The 25,029-nt window shown below is 42.6% G+C and overlaps 1 protein-coding gene across 4 annotated transcripts in view; it reads left to right on the top strand.

Annotated features, from left to right (window-relative positions):
• Positions 1-214: 214 nt before the first annotated feature.
• dusp8a (dual specificity phosphatase 8a) overlaps positions 215-25,029 on the top strand; it is a 41,863-nt gene continuing 17,048 nt past the window's right edge. Inside the window, exons 1-3 of one of the 4 annotated variants that reach the window (XM_031749224.2) lie at positions 215-493; positions 7,538-7,939; positions 17,594-17,732. In XM_031749224.2, coding sequence (XP_031605084.2) covers positions 7,703-7,939; positions 17,594-17,732 — 376 coding nt within the window. In that variant the 5' untranslated portion in view covers positions 215-493; positions 7,538-7,702. Of the gene's footprint in view, positions 494-634; positions 743-1,014; positions 1,072-6,309; positions 6,330-7,537; positions 7,940-17,593; positions 17,733-25,029 lie in introns of those variants that run through there. The other 3 variants (XM_039615477.1, XM_039615478.1, XM_039615479.1) reach the window with 3 other exon arrangements.

Raw genomic sequence — 25,029 nt, 5'->3', positions numbered from 1 at the left:
GGACTGTCCCTTTAATCCGCAGATCAGATCACTGACGTCACTCTAGTCCTAAACCGTCGCCGCTGATTGGTTGGAAGTGACGTCAACCTCACAGTTTCCTTTTTTTCCGTCTCCCTCCTGAACCATGACCTCATCGCTTTAGTTCATGAAAGTGCTAAAGTGCACCTTCCGTACCTAAACCCCCCGCCTCCTCCTCACACACACACACACTAACGGCTAACAGTTTTAGCCTTCACCTAGCCTAGTAAAGCTAATCTTGCTCTCCACGAGCCAGCTGAACGGCTGAGGAGGCCGTTTGTAGCCTATCACCGCGCGCTTTCATGCCTGGTTTTCTCCTGGCGCTGTCATCCTCTGTCAGCTGAGGTCTTTACTGTACTGTACACCCCGCAACACCGCCAAGTAAACACCGGCCAGCCCCCATGAAGACTCCGCCACTGTCCCCTCACAAATGGAGGCCAGTTGAATAGCACCTCGCAGACGCGTGGAGCCCGAGGTGAGTGCTTGAGTGTGTTTGTCAATTAGCAAGAAAGGACATTTGTTTGTTTGAAGCGGCTGCTCACTGTTTGTGCTCGTGCCCAGCTCGCTGCTGCTGCGGCGAGTCCGTCAGCGCGCACTCCTCCCCCCCCTTTTTTTTTTTATGTGCGCGCCCGTCTCATAATGGGAATAAACCTCGTCCATGCTCAAGTTATCGATCGTTTTATTGGGATGCAAAAAAATCGCTGTGCCGGCTTCATATTGTAAGGTAGGTGTATTAGGTTTCTTCCCGAATTTTCTGTTTAATGTTCGCGCTGGTTAAAGTCATCACAGCCTTCCCGATCAATGGAGAGGGCTCATTTTCGCATGCGGACATATCCACGCGTCATAACAAACCCAGGGCAGGTTTCCCACTCAAAACAACGCCCGCTGAACCTCTCTGTAAGTGTGGGGTATAACAGTAGTTGATGCTGACTATATCCGGCGTTTTTTAAAAACAGTGCCTGCTGTCCGTACTGGAGTCTATTCTTATTTCTAATGTAGGCTGGTTTATTGTAGTGCGCTGCGACCGTTCAGCCTCCATCATTTTGAACGCTGGTAAACGATACACAACGTCGTGTCTGTTTTTTGTTTTTGTGTTGTGTGTTTACGTATATGTGCGCCCCCATCTCTGATGATGTCTGTATTTGATTTTTCAGAGCATTTCTATATGTACACATTATATTTATTTGACGATGTATTTTTGTATCAGAGATTCTTGGTATTATTTACATTTACATTACCTATCATGTGGCTGTTGTAGTGGAGTCTGGGGGTAGTCCCAGCTATGTATGACCCTGCATTTTACAGCAGTCAGTGCACTGAGGGAGTATTGATGAGAGGACACCGGAAGGCTTCATGCTTGGATGTGTTGTTTACAATATGATAGCGCTGTCCAGCTGCACCAAGAAATCGATTTTTTAAAATGACATGACCGCTGCAACAGCATGTTACACTTGTTATTAGTCGTGGTAAACACTCAGGGTTAGACAATCATCAACTATTAACCATTAATTGTAAGCATTGTTAAAAAATTGATGATTTAAGGTGTGCCAATAACTGTTTCTTTTTAAATTCTACAATAATAATTTATTAGAGATATAAATTAATTGTTTATTACGATTGTTTTATAGCTAAAAGCAGTGAATGGCACTGAACTCACAACAGTCATGCTTTAATTTGTTTACCTGGCAGAAAATTAATGATAAAGTATTTTCATAATCAAGTCGGAGGTTGAAAGTCAACTAGATATCTTTTGGTTTTGAACTGTGAGACAAAACAACAGTGCTTATAATGCTAACTGTTTTGGGCCTTTGTACAGACCAAGAGATTAATCTTTAACTGACAAAACCTTTTGTTCATTCTGTCGTGATTTTGAATGATATGCTAATATTTTGCCTTTTAACACAATTGCAAGGACTTCTACTAAAATTCTCCACTATAAACAGGTGACCCTGTACCTGCTCATTAGAAGTGGGAATCACCAGACATCCCATTATACAATAATATCAGAATACGCGATATTATGATAATTTTGCTGTTTTTGACATTTTGATAGGGTAAATATTTCAATAGCATAGATTGTGATTTCACTGCAAATTATTTCCACAAAGTTAAACTTTGTCAATGTCTGTTTTATCCAATAAGATAAAACAGGAAGATACAGACACTGTAACTAAAACCTGCCATAATTGATGCCATTAGACAGCGTCAGTGTGCTATCAATCTGTTACTGTCTACATAGACAGAATAACACATTTAGCAGAAATTCACATTTGTGTTTAGCTACCTTCCTGTTCTATATGAATATAACCAGAATACATCTGTTTGGCAGCCAGCTGAGTCGAGTCCACTCACGTTATGTTCATTGACAAAAGCAGCATGTTGGCAGCATGTCTGCATTAATAAATTAAACGGCAATTATTTGCAAACCTCCAATTGTCTGTCTGAGAGTGATTGCAGTCAGTCCAATTCAGACTTCGACTCATGGCCTCCTATAAGCCAATCTGTGCAATCACCTTGGAAACAAAAGTGGTCAGGTAACTATTTAGTCACCACATGTAGCGATTGGTCCCAGAATGTGAAAAGAATCCAGTACAATCACAAGGCAACCACAGGTTTGTTTTCTTTTTGGTTGATACAAGAAGGTTGTTGTCCTGCTTTTATACTACTACTAGTGTAACTGAGCTATTAGCTAAGCTAAGCGTGTCCAGCCTTGAATGCCTTTTTCAGTTGAGCAAATGTAATGTGATGTTGCTTGAATTAGTTGACCCCCGCCCCCACAAAGATTTTCACGTATTTATTAAAATATAAATATTCGGTGTCCGTGGCTTGATAAAAATAATACGATGCTATGCTGTATCGGTTCTTCTTTTTTTCTCACTTCTACTGCACAGTGCTTTGTTGTGGTCACCCTTTAAAGTGCAAGTGAAATACTCGAGAGAGAGGGAGACAGAGAGACAGCTTATATACACATATATATGCAAACTTTGCGTTCATGAGAGGGCCTGCTGCACAGACTAAAGGGCACAAGATGCGCTGGTGATGTAATTGTTTGTGGTCTAAACAAACCAGTCGTGCCTGTCATTGTGCGAACCTTGCTCGCTTTATATCAGCCTACTCAAGGCTGTGGCCACAGGTGACGTTATGCAGAGAGTTAATGAATAACCTGGATGGTATTACATCACCACTGGTTGCCCTCCAGTTACTCTCTTTGTGTTTGCCTCTGTCCCTGATGTCTGATAATGCCATCATGGAGCTGGCCCTTCATGTTCACCTCATGGTGAAAGGCTGTGAATGCACCTGCGTGTGTTGCTCATTTTATTGAGATAAAGTTACTTCCTCAGCTTGATGTTAATATGCACCAACCTTTTTTGTTATCAGTCTTTTATTGAACACTGTAAAGAGAGTGTCAGTAGAGTCTGTCAATGATTTGTGTTGCTGTGTTTTGCATGACAAGAGGGGAAAATGTTTGATTTGTTTGATGTTTGATTGGATTTTCTCTTTTTTTTCTAGTTGGAAAACAAGGCACAGCAATCATTTTTGAATGCAACTCTATTATAATGTGTAGTCTTTGTAGCATTTCAAAATGCAGCATTTTTGTGTTGTACATATAAGTCTGTTAATTGTCTTTGTCTGGAGGAAGCTCATTAGATTTCAGACGTCACTGTGACCTCACAAACCACTTTTTTCCAGTGCCCCAGTAATTCAACCTTAATTATTAGAAAACACACACAAAATCCTGCTAGCATAAAATGATGACGTGATGACACGCTATATCCAATAGGTCAGTTCCACCGTGACTAGGGATGGATGTTGATAAGATTTTCACCATTATCAATTCTGCATATTGCCCTGATTCTTTATCAGTTTTCTTGTTGACGTCTAATCAATTTTCTTTGTGGAGAAATGTAGGTCAGCACAGGATTTTTGTTGTCAATGCAGTGTGCTATTATCTAAAGTTTTCATAGTATAAACAAATGGTTGAATGTGAAGAATTACGAAAAGCTCCACTGCCATGTGATTAGCTTCATTGTTCTGCAATGCAGAAATGTTAGAAAACCACACCAGCATTGACAGGTGGAGCTCAAAGGCATATGATCATGAAGTATTTGGAACGGTTTCTCAATTGCCATCCTTAACAGTGACATCATAATGTCCTTAAAAAACATCTTTCTGGCCATCATCCAACAGCATAACTCAGAAAGAAAGATGATTTGAGTTGACATCATATTTGGCTGGATGCTGAAGTGTTTACTCTCATCTTTGTGCTTACCTACTGAATTCCTTTAAAGTCATTACTTAGGTGTGTCTCGCCAAATTTGGATGTGAAGAGATACAGCTGGGCGTCTATATATTTCCAGAAATCTGAAAGATGTGTAGGGTTTGGTTTTTTTAAAATTCCCATCTAAAGTAAAAATTTCCTCAAAGTTGACCAGTCAGACTAGTTTCTCTGCAAGTTGTTGTGGTGTAATTATTTTGTTTTGACTTTATGGATCTGCACAACCTGGTCTGTCTGGAGATCCTGACTGTGTGACCTTGCTTGACCTTAGACTACAGCTTTGGGAAAGCAGTGAGATTTTGGGGCTATATTAGAGGAAACATCAGATAGAGATATATTAAAATCATTTCGGTCGGTGGCTTTTAGACTAATTTGTTGTCATTTTCTTTTAGTAAGTGAGTAAAATAAAAGATGCACATACAGCTCAGGTTGGGAGAATCTATCTTGAGCTCCACTGTCTGTTTTAGCTTTATCTTGTATCCAGCATCAGCATCAGTCAGCATCCCATCACAATCACCCTTCTCGTGCCCCCTTATCACCCCAGCCTGGGCTGTTTCCATGGCAACCAAATCTGCTCCAGGCCTGTACACACTGTGTCTGTCTCTCTGCTTTCTCTTCTCTTTGCTTGTTTTCTTCTGTTCAGTCGGAGCATCACAGCCTAGTGCTGCTTCCTTAAGTGTGAGGAGTTTATTTTATTTATTTATTTATTTAATGATTCTTCCTTTTTTTCCCTGCTTGGGATGTGATGTGGAGGGGCATTTTTTTGCATGAGGAGATGGGCGATGTTTGTTATGCTGAGTAATCACGTGGATGGCTGTGTTGCTTCTTTTAATTTCTCTGCCTTTCTCATATTTTCTTGTCAATATTCTTGCTGTTTTCTATATTAACCTTTCTTTCCATTCCCCTTTCTGTCCATACAAGCGGGATGTTTTTGAGTTTGCCATGGGACGATTGTCAAGCGACACATAAAGATGCAGAGCGCTCCGTCTCTGACTACCACACATGTAAACCTGCACACTCCTCCCCTCCCCATCTCTCTTCACTGCACAAAAGCAAGAAAGAGAGTGATAGAGAAGGAAGGAGAGATTCAGAGAGGAAAAAGTGTGAGACTGGGTGGGTGGGAGAGCAGTCGCCATTAGACATATGCAGCATCAGATGCTGTGCTCAGCAGCGGCAGGGACACAGAGAAAGAGAGCAAAAGATTCACATCCCTCGAAGCTGTGTTGTTAGCTGCACGACCAAAGGGCTCCCTGCCAGATAAGGTACGGTATAACAGGTGATGGTGCAGGTTGTAATGTGGCAGGGGATGTTTTTTGTACAGGGGCAAACTGGTATTGCAGCAAAGCTTTCAGCAGAATAGATATCCGGATGCTTATAATGTGAAGTTATGTCAGCATGCTAGTACCACATAAACTGTGATTCACTTTTTCAGTTAAAGAAAAGATTAGCTTATCTTAGGTGGACTGTGTTCATTTGTTTGTGCTGCTTTATATGTTGTGCAGATTAGTGGGCGTTTTGCCTTCAGCCTTCATTGACTATCTAAATTTTTATCTATGTCAATGCTTGCCGGAATCTACTTTCTGATTCAGCAGCAGTTTGGTTATGTTTAACAGTGCAAGCAGTTGCTACTGTCTCTCTAGACTCTCTTTCATGTTCTTGTGCTGATCCTCTTGCATCAGGCCTGTTGCCAGGCAGCGATAGCATGTGTACATCGGCTGCATGTTCAGTTCATCCAACAGTCTACAAGTCAATAGGAGACGAGCTGTAGGCTGTCGTGAAGCAACGTTGTCACATCGCATGTGACAGCAGTATCTACTCAACCTCCATGTCATATGTTTGATGTGGTCGTCTGCATGTGAGATTTGATTTTTCACCCACATTCTCCTTCATATGTTTCTTCCCTGCTCCACAATCATCCCCTCTCCCTCACCTTGAGCTGGCTGGAGTTGCTAGGCTGAATAACATCCTTCGTTAACTCCACACAGCTCTCCTTTCTCGCTCTACTCCCTCCCTCTATGGCGCTGCCAGACCACAGGTGAAAAGTTACAAGACACAACTGATCAGGTGCAGTTTCTCCTCAGTTTCTCCCCCTCTCTCACTTTCTCACCAGTGTTGTTAACTGTTTTTCTTTTCTGCCCATCCTCTCAAGAGGAACATAGCCTTATCATCGTTTTTGTTTTGGCTACTGCACCTCTGTCACTCAACCAAGGTTTAAACCTGCATTTACGCTTTGGGGTAAACGAGAAGAGGCCCATTCATTTTTAATGACACCACGTGCCTGTAGACGAATAAAACAACATGGCTGCATTCACATTCTGACCTTTTACTTGTCGCATGACCTGGTTGACCAATGAAATGGACCTCAACCTACGCTGGGTTTTTTTTCATTTGCATGTTGACTTAATTAAATGGCACAGTGGTTTTGTAATGTGCAGTCTAGCACGCACACACATGCTGTTTCTCACAACCCTAATAAACGACAGATCGTGTGTGTGTGTGTGTCTCATGATAAAGGTAAAAGGGTTGTGGTGAATGTGAGCACGGAGGAGATCAGAGTGATTAGAAGTGATGGATAGAAGGAGGCAGTTCATCAAGTTTATGGATGGTTAATTTGAAACACACATACAAACACACACGCACAGGATGTCACACAGGCCTTCTGCCTGTGTCCAGACCTGCTCTCTGAATTCCCCTGGCTTAATTTATCGCACGCTCTCAGTTTCCTGTTTCATGAGCTACTGCACAAGAGACCCTCGATCAACAACCACCAGCCTTCACACAGTTACACAGGCACTCACACACACCGTCGTTTTTATTGTCCAATTTAAGTCTTTGTCTTCGGATATGTGATATTCCTTCAGATCCCAGGACTGCTAAATCCCGTTGGATGATCCGGTCAGCTTTTAAGTCTTTAAATAACTTTTATATTCATCTTTATAGCATTGTGGTTATTTTAAAATGCCAGATGCTAAATTTCTGCTAATAAAAGATAATGCAAAAGATCAAAAGTACGTGTGAGTTCTTGTGTTAGAGTCAGGATTCGAAATGTGTGTGAAATGGATCCGTTGTTGTGACTTTGCAGCAGTTGAGTTTGAAGGGCTTTATTTGTTACCATGGAGTGATTGAGTGAAGCTTAGACCAAAATGTGCCCTTTTTGATCACGTTTGTCGCATTCTTAAATTTCTCCATGAATGCTTTGTTTACTTAATTCTCTTTCCTTTTTTTTGTTGCTTCTTCTTTTAGGCACCATGGATCTCCCAGCGCCTGCTCCAGTGGTAGCCCTTCTCCACTGACCCTTATCTCCTCCTCCTTCCTCCACCTCTCTCATCTACCCCTCGTTCTTCATACCCCACTACCCCCCACCCCCACGTCTTTGACCCTAGCTTCCCACTCAGCGCATCCTACATCATGGCAGGGGAGAAAGGGCCCAACAAGAGGAGCGCCATGGACATCAAGCGCCTGGCGAGCCTCATCCAGAGAGGGACAGGCCGCTTGCTGGTAATTGACAGCAGGACGTTTTCTGAGTACAACGCGTCACACGTACAGGGCGCGGTCAACGTTTGCTGTTCAAAGCTGGTGAAGAGGCGACTGCAGCAGGACAAAGTGTCTGTCACTGAGCTGCTTCAACCCAATGGCAAAGTGAAGGTGAGTTAAAGCTCAATTAAGGCTACCTGACAGCTGATGCTTTTTGGGTGGTAGAATGTGATTAGAGAGCCATTCACTTAAGTGCCAAGCTGTCATTATGCCAAGCTCCTACCTTGCTGATAAGGGTGAGACACTTGATTCCTACCTGCTTAATAATCTACTCTTAAAACCTCTTAAAATGGTCATTTGTACGTTTTTACACTTCTCACAAATAAATGAGACATAGCATGCTAATTGCTGAGATTTAGAGGTTCCGGTAAGTGGAATTTGTCACTTTTGCTCAGAGCCAAACTAGCCGTTTCCCCTGTGTGCAGTCTTTGTGCCTAGCCAAGTTTAAGGTGCTGGTAGTTTTACGATTACTAAACCCATACTGATCTCGTATTGAAGAAGATGAGTGGCATTCGTATTCTTTGAATACCACTCAAATTTGAGCATTTCAAAAAATGGTTCGAGTTTTTAAATTTAGTGCTTTCTGTGCTTCATAAATTCCCTCAACCCACAGACTGAAATAACTCCTTTAAACAACTGATTGACTTGTCCCAAGCACACCTTGGTGATTTACAAATTTTTCCTTGGATGCTGCTTAGAGTTTATTCATTTGCTTACATTTAGAGTATAGCAGTATAGAAACTCTGCTTGTATCATGTATTCATTATGCAGTAGGTGCAGCGAGTTGATATTGGAAGACTTTCTTTGAGCCTGAGGTCTCAGATTCAGGTTCCCTTGTCAGCACGCTCTCACACCGTTGAAGTGCCGTCATGCAAGATGCTGACTTTACGCCAGCTGTATGAGATTATTACCAACAGTCTGACCTGCGTTTCACTGTAGTTCCGAACTAGCCTCCTCTGTGTTAGCCAAGTCTGTAGCACATCAGCGGATGCTATATTTGGTGGGCAGGCACGCATACTGTATGTTTGTTGCTTATCAGTGGCCCTGAAATCGGATCCTTCTGGTTTCCATGACTTCTCCTCCGAATATGACAGCCTTCTTTCCATGGCCTGTCCACCCGCGGCATGCTGACTCCTGTATTTTTAGTCTCTGTGTGAAACTGAAGGATCTCTGAGAGGGGGAGGTAGGGGGAGAGGAGGAGGGTTGACATCGGTGTGTTTTGTGTGCAGTATGTGCTTTTTGTGCTGTCATGTTTGTGCATGCATTCATCAGCTAACAGTTTTACTTGACTGAATACAGAAAGCAAAAAAGCTGTAGAGGACATGGGAGATGATTTTCAGCCTCCTGGCTTCAAATGTTATTTTTAGATATTTAACTTTTTAGTTACACCCAGTGCAATAAAACAATGATTCACAGCAACCCATGACACTTGCCAGGTGAGTGAAATTTTTTTTTTAGGTGTGACTCAGAACGGCAGTTCACACTTCTTTTTTGTTGTTCTACTTCCTGGTTGCCAGGAGGAGGTCTGGTTGTCTGGCCTGTCACTCATCTTATTCTGTTGAGCCTATTTATAAGAGTGATTTATGACCAGCTTCCATTTTATGCCATTGTGTGTCTGCCTCAAACTGGCTGACATGTATTTCCGTCTGGTACCTTGTTGGTACATCTTTCATAACTAAAAAACATAACTTCCCCAAAAAAGGCAAATATTTAGACTTTATTACTTTATTGCTCTGTGTACTCCTGCTGGGTTACACTTTAACATTTGTAGATGACAGACAGCTACATGGTAAAACGAACTTCCGTTCCACTAATAGCACCTGGGATATTTAACCGAGAGTCCGTATATACCTGCTGTTTTTCCCTGGCTCTAATGCTTTAATGCGAGTCAACCCCTCATGCCTTTCTTTTCACCCAACATGAACCATTATCAGCCAGAAGATTCTGTGTCTGAATACTTGTATTATTTCGACCAAAAGATCCAGTTTTGTTCCCATAATGGTTTTATTTTAGCTGAGATCATACACACCCAAAAATAAAATCTTTTGAACACTAGAGATGTAGACAACAAAGAGAAAGCGAAAAGAAAGGCTGATGGATTTAAATAAGCTGCTGCTGGAGAAATGTTTGATTGAGGCTTTGGATCACTGTCAGAGTTTCAGTTTCATTACTTGCCCTGAGTGCAGCGTGCCAGAGTGCGTTTCTGTGCTCTGTCTTTGGGTTCATCTCTGCGTGGGGCTCTGTGCTTGGCAGATCTCACACTGTGGCACCCCACAGAGCCATGCTTCCTCCTGATTTCGCTCACTTTCATTCTCGTGACAGCTCTGTTTGTCTGTCTGTTTTGCAACCATAGCCTGCAGCAGCTCGCAACCACCTCGATTCTTATTAGTTTATTCCAGTTCTCCTCTCACTGTCTAGTGTTGTCCCATGCCTGCTTTGTTATTATCCATTCCCCACCCCCAGTAAAGAGGATAAGGCTTGTGATTAATGCTAGGCTGGATAAAGCTGGAACTAGCCGGGTTAGAGAGGAGGGCCTGACGGACCCAGACTCTTTTGTTATTGGCTAAGCATGACATCATCTCTTTTGTGTGGCCACTGGCAGGCCGCGGGCTGGGCACGTGCAGATTGGCTGTGTGGTGTTTAAGCCAGCTCTCGACTGACCCCCCCGTGCACACATACACACCATCGTCTGTACCCCCCACATGGCTCTGAGCATCTCCAGGAGCTGTCTCAGCCAGCCAAAACGCCAAAGGACACCATTGTGGCTCTTTGTATAGGAAGTGAATGCAGGAAGCAGGAGAGCAGCATTGACAGTATTCATGGATGGGCTGCTGCCTCCGCCTCCTCCCCAGCTGCCTCTCGCCTCGCATCCCATTGAGAACTAATAGCCTGCGTCCCCCAAGGCGCTGCACTCACCCTCTTTCATCGAAGCTCCCAATGCTTCAGTTAACTGAGCTGAATGAACAGAACAGAACAGCAGCAAACAAAATGGTGTCCTCTTTCTTCTGCCTTTCACGTTCCATCCCTTCATAGCTCCTTTTATTAATGCTCTCTATTAATGTAGGTGTAGAGAACTGGACACAGTAGGCTAGATGATGGACGACCTCTGCTGGGAGAGCGCAGGCTTAGTCGGAAATGGGGCTTCCTCATGCCTTTTCCGACAGGCTAGAGGGCAGGCGGCTGGTTTCTTGGCTTAAGCCTGGCTAATCCCTGCTGCTGTGACGGGGACAGCCGGCCAGGCAGGCCTGACAGATGGACCAGAGGTTTTCACTACCAGTAACCAGCCTGGGGAAGCACCCTTCCTCTTCTGTATAGAAATTGACCCCACTCTTTTGTCAAATGAAATAGCATGGATGTGTAATGTATAGATACATTACACTTATGAGCTGTCAAATCTGTTAATGTGGCAGAACTTAAATATTTATAACCACAAGTAGGTTTCCAGATGAAAATTTAGCTGATTTTTGCATTCTTGTTGTAAACTGAAGAAACCAGCTCTATCAGCACACTGACCGAGATGCAGTGCATCAAGTTTAAGACAGACGTGACTGAGTGAACTTGTAAAATTTAGGATTTCTGCTTGCAAAATTGAATTATGCTGATTTCAATGTAGTATAAATAGATAACACAAAAAATTTGATAAACGATTCCCCAGTACTGGACTCTGTAATGGGTATTAACTGATTGGTTGAAACATTTAGCCAGTGAATCAATTTGTAGATCAAGAGAGAAAAAAAAGTGTTTTGGAAAGTCAAATGACAACAAGTGAAACCCGTAACATTCAATTTCAGCTTTCTAAATGCTGCTGCTTTCCTTTTGTGATTTCTGCACTATTAGTCAGGCTAAACAGGCAATTTGAAGAAATTATGCAAACAGATTTAAACAGATTTCTCCAATTTCACTGTATAAACAAACAAACAAAAAAACATCAAAAAACAATAAATAATTGAATAATTGTTAGCTGCAGCCGTATCAGTGTGATGCCTTTATGGAAATATTCTATTTACACCTGAAAATATTCTCCAGCTGTTGTGATACCAACATTTTTGACATGATAATGAACAATAGGCCTATTATTTTTGTTTGGTATAGTGGGCATGTAGCAATAAAGCAAAGAAAGGCAATGGGTCTATAATCTTGTCTGTGATCTTAATTGGTGAGATCGGCTGAGTGCCCTGCCAAACAGAGAGAGACGACACGTGACCAACTAATGGATTTATGCAATGTAGAAGATCTCCATCAATTCCACTGATGACACACCATATGTTGTGTTTATCTTCCATGTGAAGGGTTAGGGGGTGGCTGTAATGATGCATGATAGGGAAACCCATATGGAAAGAAAATTAAAAAAATAAATCTCATTAGCTCCATTTGCAACAATTCATCTTTTGTATGTCTCTTATAGGATTTTCTTATTAAAATGGCGACTTTCTCATTTTTCTCTTACAGCATTTTTACTTTAATTCATGCTTAATTCCATGTTGCATGAAAAAAGTTACACTTTCATGGGTAAATCAAACATGCATCTAAAGAGGAAATAGTTATTTACTTTGTTAGGAACAAAAAGTGTTTGTCATCTAGCATCTGACACAGACTGTTTTTTACCATCAAGGACATCACACACGTGTTTCATGTGTCATCTCCCATGATTGCAAGAGCAGAACTGAGAACATAGATGATGAATTTCTGTGTTGGTTATTTCCCAGATGACCAAGATGGGAAAAATGGGAAATTTCCGTGTGTTTCATTCACTTTTATCTGTTTACTGAGTTTAAACAGAGATGCTATAGCCAGCAGTGGTGTTTCTACAGAGATGGATAATGTCATATGTTTGCTTTGATGAGGTCATGCACTGAGTCATTGTTTGCTTTTAAGATCCCACTGTTTAACATACACACACATGTCATAATCTGTGTATAGTTTCAGATCTAATCGCAAAGTAAAACTAACAATTATAGAAAATATAATATATGTTTTTTTTTTTTTTTACTCTAGTGTGAGTTCATGGGAGAGGATTTGGGGATACAAAATATGGCTTCATTATATAAAGAATTTGGAGGATGATGAGGTATTACCACATAAAGAGAATGAATGCTTTCTTTACAGACAAAAATTAAGTCTGTGTACTGAGACAGACAAACTGTGTACTTTTATGTAAAAGTATAAGAATTCACTTGTATATAAATGTGTACCCTGAACAGGGCCTTGTGTGTGTGTGTCTGTGTGCTAAAGGATCCCTGATATTCACCAACATGTAGGTGTGACCACACCAGATCAGGTGACCACATCTTAGAAATCATCAGGGATGACCTCACACTGCACATGCACAGAGCCGTCAGAAGCTTTCACCACCATGCCACATACCCACATCCCAGTCAGAATCACTTTCATTCAGGTGTAAAGTTTTACTTTAAAGGATGTTTCACAGTTATTCCCCATACTAAGGCTAGAATCTAATTTATCTATGAACCCAGGTTGAACCATATTATATACCTCTTTCCACATCTTATGAGCACAGTTGGTCGTGTCTCACACACACATATCACAGCTACTGAAGCATACATGGAGGTGGCAGCTGCCAGTTTCAGTCAATGACATCATCTATCCCCAGGGTGGTAGCTTGACAGTCGCGAGAGGTGTAGTTTGCACCTGTGAGCCGGGGTCTTAAACTGACTTAATTGAATAGTTAAAAGGGGACACTAGAGTACATGCAATATATTGTGTGTAATGTTGAAAGTTTGGTCCAGTTGGTGCCACATCGGCATAGAAAGAATGTTAGAAATGTACCTAGAAACCAACTGAAATAATAGGCGTATGGTTGGTACGTAATTAATTTTTTTCTGGTGAATCGGAATAACAAACTCTGACTCATGCTCACAGTGCTGTCTTTTTAAAGAGAGATTTCATAATGCGCCGTTTATTGCCATTTCCTGTATCTCTTCAGCTCCTCGTTACTGAAGAATTTACTGTTAACTGAAGATGGCTCGTACTGCACTCCTCTTGTTTTGTGTGGGTCCTCCCAGAGTGGACACCGTGAGGGGACCCAGACTGTGCTTCAGGAATGTGGGTCCATTTTTAGATTTGTGTCACAGACCAGTACACACACACACACACACTCCCACTCAGCACTGACCTTGTCACTGGTCAGCAGCATGACAGGGGTCAGAGTTTTTTGCACAAACTTTTACCGTAAAGCAGGACAGCGCTTCACTTATTTCATAGATATCTCCTGTTGCCAAGCTACTAATCAGTTATCTTTCATTATGTGTGTGTGTGTGTGTGTGTGTGTGTGTGTGTGTGTGTGTGTGTGTGTGTATACAAACTGTCCCTTCAGAGGAGCATTGACACCAAGTCCATGACCTGACTTGCAGCCTTGTCTCCAACCTCGTTTTTCTTCCACTCCTTACATATTTTATAACAGGGTCAGTTAGAAGTGTACAGGGACTTCTAACTCTCTTGCCCAATCCCTTCATTTTTTTTCTCTTTCAGTGTCAAATGTTATCCTTTTTCTAGCTCTGTGTATCTCATTTAATAGAATTTCATCTTTTATGTATCTTGCCTCTCCTGTTTGTTGTTTGTCCTCTGCTGTGACACTGGTCTCCAGCTCCTTTAGAGAGACCTGGGTGCAGCAGGATTGTAGCATTTGCTGTGCTAGTGCTACCTTCTGTCCCTCCATCCCTCTCTTGCTTTATATCTAATCCTCCCTCAAGTTTCCGTCTGATCCCCCTTCTTGGTATTCCTTTCCTTGGCTTCCTCTTCTGTTCCTGTTTTTCCTCTCTGCTAGTGGCATTCCTTGTTTACCTGCATTGTGCATGCGTCAGAGAGCCTGGGCCAGTACTGTAATAGTAGTGATGCTGTAGCACTGCAGAGGGATGAGGGATCTGTACTGCTGCTGCAGTCTGACAGCAAGCCCCAGCCCTGGGTCGTTGACCTCCAACACTGCAGCAACCTCCATGTGTTTCACATACTTAGCCAGATGGGTAGTTTTTAGCCTCTGGTGTAATATTCTTCTATCTGTTATGCCATTTATACTTTCTAACAAATCTAGACATTTCTTTTCATCTTATAAGGGAATAAGGTGAGATCTAATTTATCATCTTAGAGAAAAAAAATTTAAAAAACAGTCATCAAAATGGCATGTAACTGTCACTTAACTACCGTACATCATTTACAGCAAATTTATATTTTTTTTTCTATATTGTGGTAGTACCACCAAACCTGTGAAAATAAATTGTTAAAAAATGCAATTGCAGTGTCTGTGGTTGTTTGAGAAAAGTATTTAATTATGATGTTTTCTATGTACTGCGTGAACACAGTAGTTTCACAGACAGTGACAGTATTTCCTTTATGAGATTCATTCCATGTTTTCGCATTAGAAAGTAAACCTTTTAGACTGCGCAGCGAATAAACAACACCACAGTGTACATTGAGCAGTGTGTTTATATTTGTGGTAACGCACGTTTGTACAGTTAAAGGCCTGTAATCCTCAGGCACTGAGATCAGACTCCCAAATTAGATCTGATCCCATTAGGATTATTAGCCAAAATATCCAGGGTTAGTTAGGATGAAGGATGCAGGGAATTTAAAACAAAGACAAAGAGACGCAGGGTAAATAACAAATTGTGCATTGTGGGCAGTTAAATGCTAAAACAGGAAATCATAGAAATTGTGCACTTTAATTACGGTTAAATTCATGCTAATGACCCCCGGGCTCTTTCTTTTTTTGTTCTTAATCTGGTTGATATTTTGTACGTGAGTGTATACTGGGCCAGATGGCCTCACAGCTGCATTGCACACAAACCATGATCTTATTATTTTTGCAGCGTATTTTAGCAACAGTTGTCTATTGCAACCACTTTAGGTGATATAGATAAGAAGTCTAAATATCGCAATGCTAATAAATAGAATAAAAAGAAACCAGGGTCTTTGCAATTTTCTGATGGTCTGTGTTGCAGATTATTTCTGAAACTGCTTGTGTGCTTATTAAGTCGCTATAAGATGTTAACCAGCACTATTTGTCTGTGTCTTTTTGCAATCCCATAATATAGGTCTGGTTACTTCCTTCACATTGGATGAACTTTTTATAGAATATCACATCATGTATGTTGTTGGAGTTTTGGGGTTTTTTTTGCAGATATTGATGTTTGCTGCCATGTCGTGCACAAAGCTCATGCAAATTTCACTGCAGGTTCACACACATCAAGTGTAGGCTTTGCTGTAAATAACTACTTCTAAATGGTTCCCTATCATAAGTAATTTGAGAGCTTAAAATGGGTAGTCTGTTTTATAAACGAGACCCCAGGTTTTCATTCTTTTAGGTCAGTATTGGTGTTGGATGCAGGCAGGCTTAGCTAAGTCAGGTTTTATTAAGCCAGAGTGAGATTTTAGCATGCTTCAGAGACTGACCTTGTCCTGTCTAAATCACCTGCCTGGCAGTCTTCCAAGCCACTCTGCTACAGCTGCTCTGTAAGCAGAAACATTAGCAAACACGCTCCAGGTGCACTCTGGAGCTGTGTATACCATGAGTTGTCATCGCCATTGTGCCTTCACGTGCACAGAAAGCAAAGAGACATTGAGGAACTGGAAGCTAGCGGATATTCAGCAGCACTTTGCACATGAGGATCATGTGCTTTTGTTGTTTACTGAGGTAAACAAAGAATTCACAACCCGTCTTGTTTCATTGTTGCCACGCTCAGTCTTCTGTTTCCTCTCCTAAATCCCTTTTTTGTCCCTTTCATCGTTTTTTTCTTTTTCTCAATTTTTGTTACACGTCTTGTCTCTATTGTTCGCTGACCCAATGTGTAGTTACCCCCACACCTCACCCCAACCCCCCTCCATCCTTTTCTCCCTGTAGCTGGCCCTCCTTCCCGCTCCCTCTCCCGTCTCCTGTCCAGTGGCGGTTCAGTGAGGTAGTGATTCATAGCTGCAGTAGGCGCTGCCTGATGGTCATGTGACCAAAGCCTGCCTGACAACATGGAGAATGAACACAGTCTGGCTAGTTTGTGTGCAGCCTCATGCACATGCTCCCTCATGCAAACACACACACACACGCAAAGAAATACTTTGTCGCATCAGCGCATGCTCACATCCTCTCATCTTTCTCCCAATCTGAAATAAACAGCATCACTATGAAGCCACTCGATGTCCACGCCCTTCGCTAGGCAGCCAGCTTTCATGATTTTATCCTCTATTACAGCAATCATCCTTCTCATATTTGTCCAAAACAAAACATTATGACTGAACAGTGCAATACCCTACCCTAATGCAATATTCATAGTCCTGTGCATTATCTTATAACTATAAGCACATGCAGTACTTGCTGTTTACTGTTGCAGTCACAGGCACCAGTAAAAGTTTATTGTCAAAACACCCCGTGGTGTGTTTGTGAGTTCCTTTTTATTTCTTTTTTATTTTTGTTGCTTCTTCCTGGAAAATGTGAAAGCAGCACAGAGGTCAGGTGTTTGAGGAAACAGGTTTGGTCCCTGCCGCAGCTCATTTACCATCAGTGCGTCATCAGAATGCCCTCTTACAATGCCTGGGTTTACTCAGGCGAAAGAAAATATTCCTCAAACCCCACCCACAAGTTTGAATACATGTCATAGATTCAAATGCTGGGGTTGTCCCAAGTCCCAAATTACCCAAGATGCCAATTAGATAGAAATTCCAGTTTTTTCTAACTCCCACTTCCTTGCTGGCTTTGGCACAAGATATTTTTTGTTGTATAATCAATTCTCTTCTCTTCCTTGCTGTTTGTCTTCTGTGCAGGTTGAGCTGGGCAGGAAGCAGGAAGTGGTGGTTTATGACCAGAGTTCCAAAGAAGCAGGGCATCTGTCCAAAGATGGTTTTGTGCACATTCTCATGGGAAAGTTGGAGGGCACCTTCCACAAAGTCTCCCTTCTCACCGGTAAGATGAGTGTCTACATGTGTGTCCATAGGTGCTGGTGCTGAAAGTTAAGGACATGTGTGATGATGGTGGTGGTGCAAAAAAAAGGGAGAAAGAGCAGACTTTGAATATCTCAAAGTCTGTTTTCCTTTGTGTGTGTGTGTGTGTGTGTGTGTGTATGCACTGCTATTTATTGTAGCTCGAACAGGTGCACTGTTGTCGTTGCACAGTTCGATCAGCAGATGTCACTCATGAGAAAAACAGGACAACAATGTAGCCCTTAGTCAGTTACCCATTTCTTAACACTATACTAGTGTTCTGACTTCGTGGTGTAAGGTTTGCAGGTATGTGCGAGCACAGGAGGGAGAGGGGAAGTAAACTCCCCTGCACCCTTCCCCTTACCCAGCATCTCTGCAGTAACGGTGAAGCTCAACTTTCAATCCTCTGGCCTTATTTATCACAGTTATTACCCTGTTGTAGTGTCCACTAAGCACACTGAGATTTATAATTGAGCCCCACCAAGACTGTTAATAGTCGTTGAGTTAATAACATCTTGATTGTGGTGGCTGCAGCTTTTTAAGGGATGATATTACACACACACATCCACCCGCCGAGGCTTATGAATCCGTCCCAAATATGTCAGTGCAGAATGGGGAGTGTAATCTGCCTCAGTCAGGATTGGAAACGAGGCAGCAGAGGCATGCTGCTCTTGCAAATCTCGGCTCTTCTCTCTGCATCCCCATTCTTCTCCTTTTCCCTCCGCTGGGAGATTAGTGCTTTTTTCATGAGTCATTCACGGATGCCAAGGATTGCCTGAAAGCACACAGCCTCTACAATTTGTCACAGAAGTGTACTGAGCGCATGCTTTGGGTGGACACACCCGTGCATACACTGTGCTTACACACGACCGCTTTTGATGCCTCACACACACAAACACAAACACACACTCTCTGATTGCAGAAAAGCCAGGATTTTGTTAATACTGAAGGACCCCCTGTCAGCAGCTCCCTCCTCGTTATCAATCTCTGTTCGTTCTCGATGTGTTTCTTCAACAGAGGAAGAAAAAGAGGAATCACACCTCTTCCATTTTTGTCCCCGCTTTTCTGCTGTTTCCACGACAACAGTGGCAGAGAATATTCCCCTGTAGGACTCAGCCAATGGCGTCCGCTTTTGTTTGGGTGGTTGTAATATTGGGGTCAGTGGAGCTAGCAGCAGCGTTGTGTACATAATATTTGTCTGTATTTGCAGTGCATGCAAGCAGGTGGGTGGTGTTGCATGCATGTGCCTGCATGCATTATGACGTTATGTGAACAATTGCTGTGGGATCTGCTTATGTGGGAAAAAAGCATCAGTGAGAAGGTGTGAGAGATAAGAATAGGATATGCTTGTCGGGATTTTTAAGTGTTGCTGTTAAGTTTTATTAATGTGACAATGTTTATAAAATAATTGGGGATGACGGGCATTCTTGTTCATTGCATCTGTACAGTTTGCAGCGGCAAAGTGCCTGGTGTCTAAAAGGACGCTTGTCTTTTCTGTTACAAAGAATTTGCAAACTCAGGCTTGCAGCCCACAGTGGTACAATGTGCGATTTGTGAACAAACTGAGTACAGAGAAAGTTCAAAGGTCAGGGGCCACGATGTGCCGCCTTGGATCTCGAGCTCTTCACAGAGCAGTCAAAGCAAGCATGCAAGAAAACTATTTTTTGAAATGGGCCACTGGTTTGACAGGATTACTCATTTGAAGATGTCACACTTGCCTCCTAAAAACCAGTTAAATATTGCTCACCTGGTTGTGTGAATGACCAAAGGCCACCACATGCACTAGCCTTTCCCAGCCATTCCTCCCACTCACTCACTGCTTTCCCATCCACTCTCTGTACTTTACTGTGTCAAAAATGAAACCCACCCAAATAAAGTAATGGATTAAATAATGAGTAAAAACTTATGCATCTTTTTGTCCATCCTTTATTTTTTTTTTTGTCCGCTCTCTGCCTCCTCATTCTTGACTTGTAATTGGCATTACTCCCATCTCCCAAATTTAAAAAAATAATCCCAGTTCGCACCTCCCTCTCCGCCCACCTCCTGCTTTTACACCTCCCCTCTACTGAACCTCTGATTTATGCTACTAATAATTCCCGTGATGACCTCATATCTGACTGGGGACTTATTTTCAGCCTCACACCAGAAGTACACACACTACGCAGAGTGTAGCACTGGTGCAAATCCAGTGAGGGGTAATGTGGGTGGGTAAAGGAGGGAGAAATGGATTGCGAGATGAAAAGAATCCATAAATGGGATGAACAGGGTGAATTCGAGAATAATTATGAAGCTGCTTGTCTGAGGGGAGGTTGATTTTTCTACCTTAAATGTCAGTTATGCAGAAGCTTGCCAAAGGGAGATTAGGGCAACATTTCTGAAAGGGATTTATGTTTTTTGCATTTTTAAACCTAATGCTTATTGACGTAAATTTCCTTTAAACTAGGGGGAATAAGACAGGAGAAGACAGGAGATGCCAGATAAGCTGCCTGAATGAAATGTTACACAATCATAATGAATGCCCTGGGAACATATTGATCCCAAAACAATCTGTGACCCCTCTCAGGTTTCTGCCATTCAGTAATTGATCAACTGGAAAGCACACCATGTCGTTACATGTGGAAAACGTCATACTGGTAGCATTGTCCCAAAAGGGCAATTGTTTTTGTGAATGAAACGACTAATGCCGATTCTCACCCTGTATTAAAGAATGCATTCACGCTGGATGTAGTTGTAGTTGGAAAGTGTCCTTGTGAATCCATGCAAGCACAAAGGTTAAGGTTATGCTACTTCATTGATTGCGTGAAAGTGCTTGTGAGAAACATGCCTCTCTCAGGACAGCTGTATTTTTAACACAGCGGTGATCTCACCCAGTTGGAGCTCAAGCTGATGTGTCTTGCCTTTTTCAGAGTTCTGATAGCGTGTGTGTGTGTGTGTGTGTGTGTGTGTGTGTGCGTGTGTGTGTAGAGGGGGAGATCATCACTTGGTTGGAGCCAGCTGCCTCCCCAGTGGCTCTAAAGTTTGTGCATTTCCCACCAATCTGCAAGCACACAGCCAAATTGGAGACAACGCTGAACACTCCCTGCTAGTGTGGGGCTAGGTGGTATGTTAGCCGATGCCAGCTGTGTCATGCGTCACAGCAGCCCCGCTATAGGACTGACAGCGTGAAACATTTTGCTGCCGGCGTCATCATCGTGTTCTAGTTTCAGCAGTCTAATTTGCAAAACAGAATAAAAAGAGAACTTTCAAAAAGGCTACTCATGAGCTGTGGATGAAAAGAGAGTTGGGTAGTGTTTTCAAGTGGAAGGGAGGTGGAGATAAAAATAACAATACGTTTTATTCATAGCACATTTTTTTTCTTTTTTTTTTCAAGCACTTTTGAGTTGAGGGGGTGACAGCTAGAAATTAGGAAATTAAACACATGCAAAAGATTATAAAAGCACCCTGACAGCAGTTGGGTCATAAAGAGGAAATGAAGGTGCAGGAACATGCAGATGTGTATGTCATCTGTGTAATGTGTGAGTCTGCAGAGTTTCTGATGTGTGAGACTGCTTCTAATCTTTTCTTGCACCATCTGCCAGTGTTTTTCGTGGGATTACTAAAGCACCACACCGTTAGGTCAAAGAGAAAAGGGACACCGACTGAACTGAGGTAGTGACAAGGGGCAAATGCATGTCTAAATAGTCTACACTGGCAGCACTTGACTGCACTCATAGTGGACAGGTAATCCTGAAACAGTTATGTGGCCAAAACAAATTAAAGTTTTGCAGTTTGAAATGTTTGCTGCCTTTTCAATGTCATATATCTTTTTAAAAAAATTTACTATTTCGCTACATAGGTGAATAAAGAATCTTCACTGACATCTTCAGGGCGATGATGTCAGTGAATATTTCAGTGATTTCACAGATGAACAGGCCTCGTCAGGTTTAAGCTGTTTCACATTCCGTTGAAGACACACATCAATCAAACTGCGTTTTTTCACAATAAAATGTGACAAAATGAGTTTTGTCATTCAAGTATTGCATGACTCATGTTTTAAGTGTCCAGTAGATTGACAGTGTTGTCCCTGATACAGAGTCCCATGAACTGCATTGAAAAGGGTTCATTTATGTACTGTAGCTTGTGATCTGAGACACAGTTTTTGATTTTTTTTTCTGTCTCCCACGCAAAAGCACAGAAGAGACAAGGCGGTGACATACTGATGAGAGGTATTAGGAGATGAAAGGTGCCTCTCATTTTCTTTCACTTGCACTTTCTTTGTCATGCACATTGTAAATAATGCACACACATACAGGAGCTGCTGTATTCCTCGGGCTTTGATGACATCAGGTTAGGGTGTGACTGCGCAGACATGGGGGTACAAAGGTCAAGTAAGTTACGGCTCATTCTCGTGTGCTGTTATACAACAGTGTGGGGAGTGTTTTTCGTGTGTGCGCGCGTGTGTGTGTGTGTGTGTGCGCGCAGACATTAGAGAGAAGCTGAAGAGGTGAGGTAATCATGGGAGGCACAACCTTACAATGCAGCCGTTCAGACATTCCAATGAGCTACATAAGGAGGTCTGTTTGTGAGCATGCATGTTTTTGTGTGTGCATGAATATGTGCATGTAAAGCAGAGCACGAATGCGTATGAGGCAATGTTTTGGAGTATTTGTGTGAGAAAAGACATAATAGACAAATGAGAGCAATTGAGGAGATGAGGTAATACTCCTTATTTCATCCTGAATGTGTGCGTGAGTATGCGCGTGCATGTCAGAGCCTGTGTGGTCACAGAGCTCGCTCAGAGAGACAGGTCGCACTGCTCAGTGTTTGTGAGTCTCCACAGAAATGAAAGACTTTCTTTTATGTTTCTTCTCCCTCTGGAGCCCAGCATGAAGTCTGCCTTTCTGAAGCTGAAGCCTGAGGTGAAGAAACTGCTCCACACACACACAATTTACACGGACACCTGCAGCGCGCATGTGTGTTTGAGATGCTTCAACAGATGCGGATCACCAGTTTTATGTGATCGGAAACTGCTAAAAATTCATCTGCTGTAAAAGTTTTATAGTTTTGCTTGGGGGTCTCGGTTCTGTGGGCTTCGAAAGAGCCCCGGATACGCGTGTGATGGAAAATGATGTAATCAATCAAGTTGTGTAAACAGTGTTTGAATGACATTTGCTTACTGCTTTATGCCTCCAGGTGTGTTATCATTGGTCAAAGTGCAGGTCAGAGGTTGCAGACTAATTGTGGATGTGTGTCTGAGGTCCATTTTTTTTCTCCCCACCTACAACTTTTCTCTCTTCAGCTTCTCCGTCACCCCCTTCTTTCCTGTGTATACTAACCTCCTAACCTGCCCTTTCTGCACCTCTCTGCTCCTTTCTGCCCCTCCACGTCCCCCTCCTACCTCTCAATTACGCCATGGGGAGTTCTAGCAGATCAATGATTTCATTGAGAAGGAGCCAGTGGTGCCATTAGGAGGTGAGCTCACCGTCCCCAGGGAGATCCGACACAGTATTCTCAATGACCTCGCCTTCCTCATCAGTCCTCTTTACATCTCTCCTTCAACCCCCTTTACCTTCCCCCTTAATTCTGCTTCTCTTTACCCACACCCTTCTCCTCCTCCTCCTCTTCCTCCTTCCTCTCTTCTGTTTCATGGTGCTGAGAACAGAGCTCTATTTTTAGGCCTAGACTCCTGCGGTCGTCACATCTGGCGCCAGTGGCCTCGATGCTCTCACCCTGGCCTGTAGATACACAACACATACCGGCCCCACCCCAGCCAGCACCGCAGGAGCACAAAGGTCAAAGAATAAAGGCTAAAACATATCTATGACATCACCTCCCGCCTCAGAAAAGTGTGACATGGTTTGAAAAGCCCTCTAACTGGACGGTGCATAATGCTCTGTTTTCTGCTTTGCAGGTAATGACCTTGATGAGATATTGGGCAAACCCTTAACTTGTGCACACACTTGAGAAAGCTTGCAGATACATGCACATATGGACAGACTCTCTTACACACACACATAAATATGGTAACAAAGCCCAGAGGAGGCCAGTACCAAGTTGCATTTTATGTAACAATGTTCTGTTTCTGCCAGTGTTCTCGCCCCCTCCCCCGTCCGTCTCATTGGCCTCACATGATGAGCTTGATGTCATTTTCCCCTTCTTTCCCTTAAATTTGGGAGAACAAAAACAGGCCAGCATATGTGCATGTTTATGTGTGTGCACAGTGTGATGCACGCGCATGTGTGTGTGAATATGTGTGTGTGTTTATGTGAGCTGCTGCCAAATGTTTCCACCATGACGTGATCTCACTGCTCTGCTTGCCTCCTGCTCTTCTTCCTTTTCTCCTCCATCACCGAGTCACACACACACACACACACACACACACACACACACACAGACGCACAAGAGAAACACATTGTTGTACGCATATACTTTGACATGCAAAGGAGAAGACTGACAGTTTCTCCCAGATGGGAGAGATGTGCATAAATTTCAAGTAGTGTGGATAAAGATTAGAGCTCAGTATGTCTGTGAATGAGACCCTGGTACTGATAGTTAAGCTTAGAAGAATTAAAATTACTTTAATCGTGGGAAGGAATTAACATAAAGTTCACTGTGATCCAGGATAACTGAGTCGTGTGTGGCAAAGACAAAACATGACTGTAAAAAATAACCATTAAGAGTATAAATTAGGGTTTCATTTACACATGCAGAATTAATATTTGCTTACTTTTTTGATGTTTTACTCGGAGGTCAACTTTTTGGCAAAATCCTGTGACGGTGACCTAAATACATACTTATTTATAGTATAGGTATTTAAGCTGGTTTGTGTATACAGTCTGTTCATACCTTCTGTGTCCTGCTGCATTGGAACTCTATCTAGAGGCCTTTTGAACGTCCCAGCCTGCCCCCGGTCATACATTCATCCAGCAGGGGATAAACATAGTTTGTTGAAACTGTTACCTAGGCAGTGTCAACACATCAGGTCAACAGGAGCTGAAGCTGAACAGTGTGCTACCCAAAGCTCGCTTCACCCCCATCAGCACCTCATAACTCAAACCTCATCATGAGTTTGGGCCAAGTGCTCGCTAGTTTGGTTGCTACACCGTCAGCTTACCGCTGAGGCGCTTACCCTGACGACTCTGACACACATGTGGAGTGGAAATTTCCAAAGGCAGAAGAAAAGGGAAAGGAGTAGCTAACAATTATGCTAGTTTATCCTACCGAGGCCTGGACTGCATCCACCAAATTCCATTCATGCTCGGACTGCCCACTGCCGCTCCTGTCATAACGTCATTCCTTGG

The sequence above is a fragment of the Oreochromis aureus genome, linkage group 7, assembly GCF_013358895.1.
Source record: "Oreochromis aureus strain Israel breed Guangdong linkage group 7, ZZ_aureus, whole genome shotgun sequence".
In the NCBI taxonomy this organism is placed as follows: Eukaryota; Metazoa; Chordata; class Actinopteri; order Cichliformes; family Cichlidae; genus Oreochromis; species Oreochromis aureus.
This window is presented reverse-complemented; position numbering and strand designations above follow the sequence as displayed.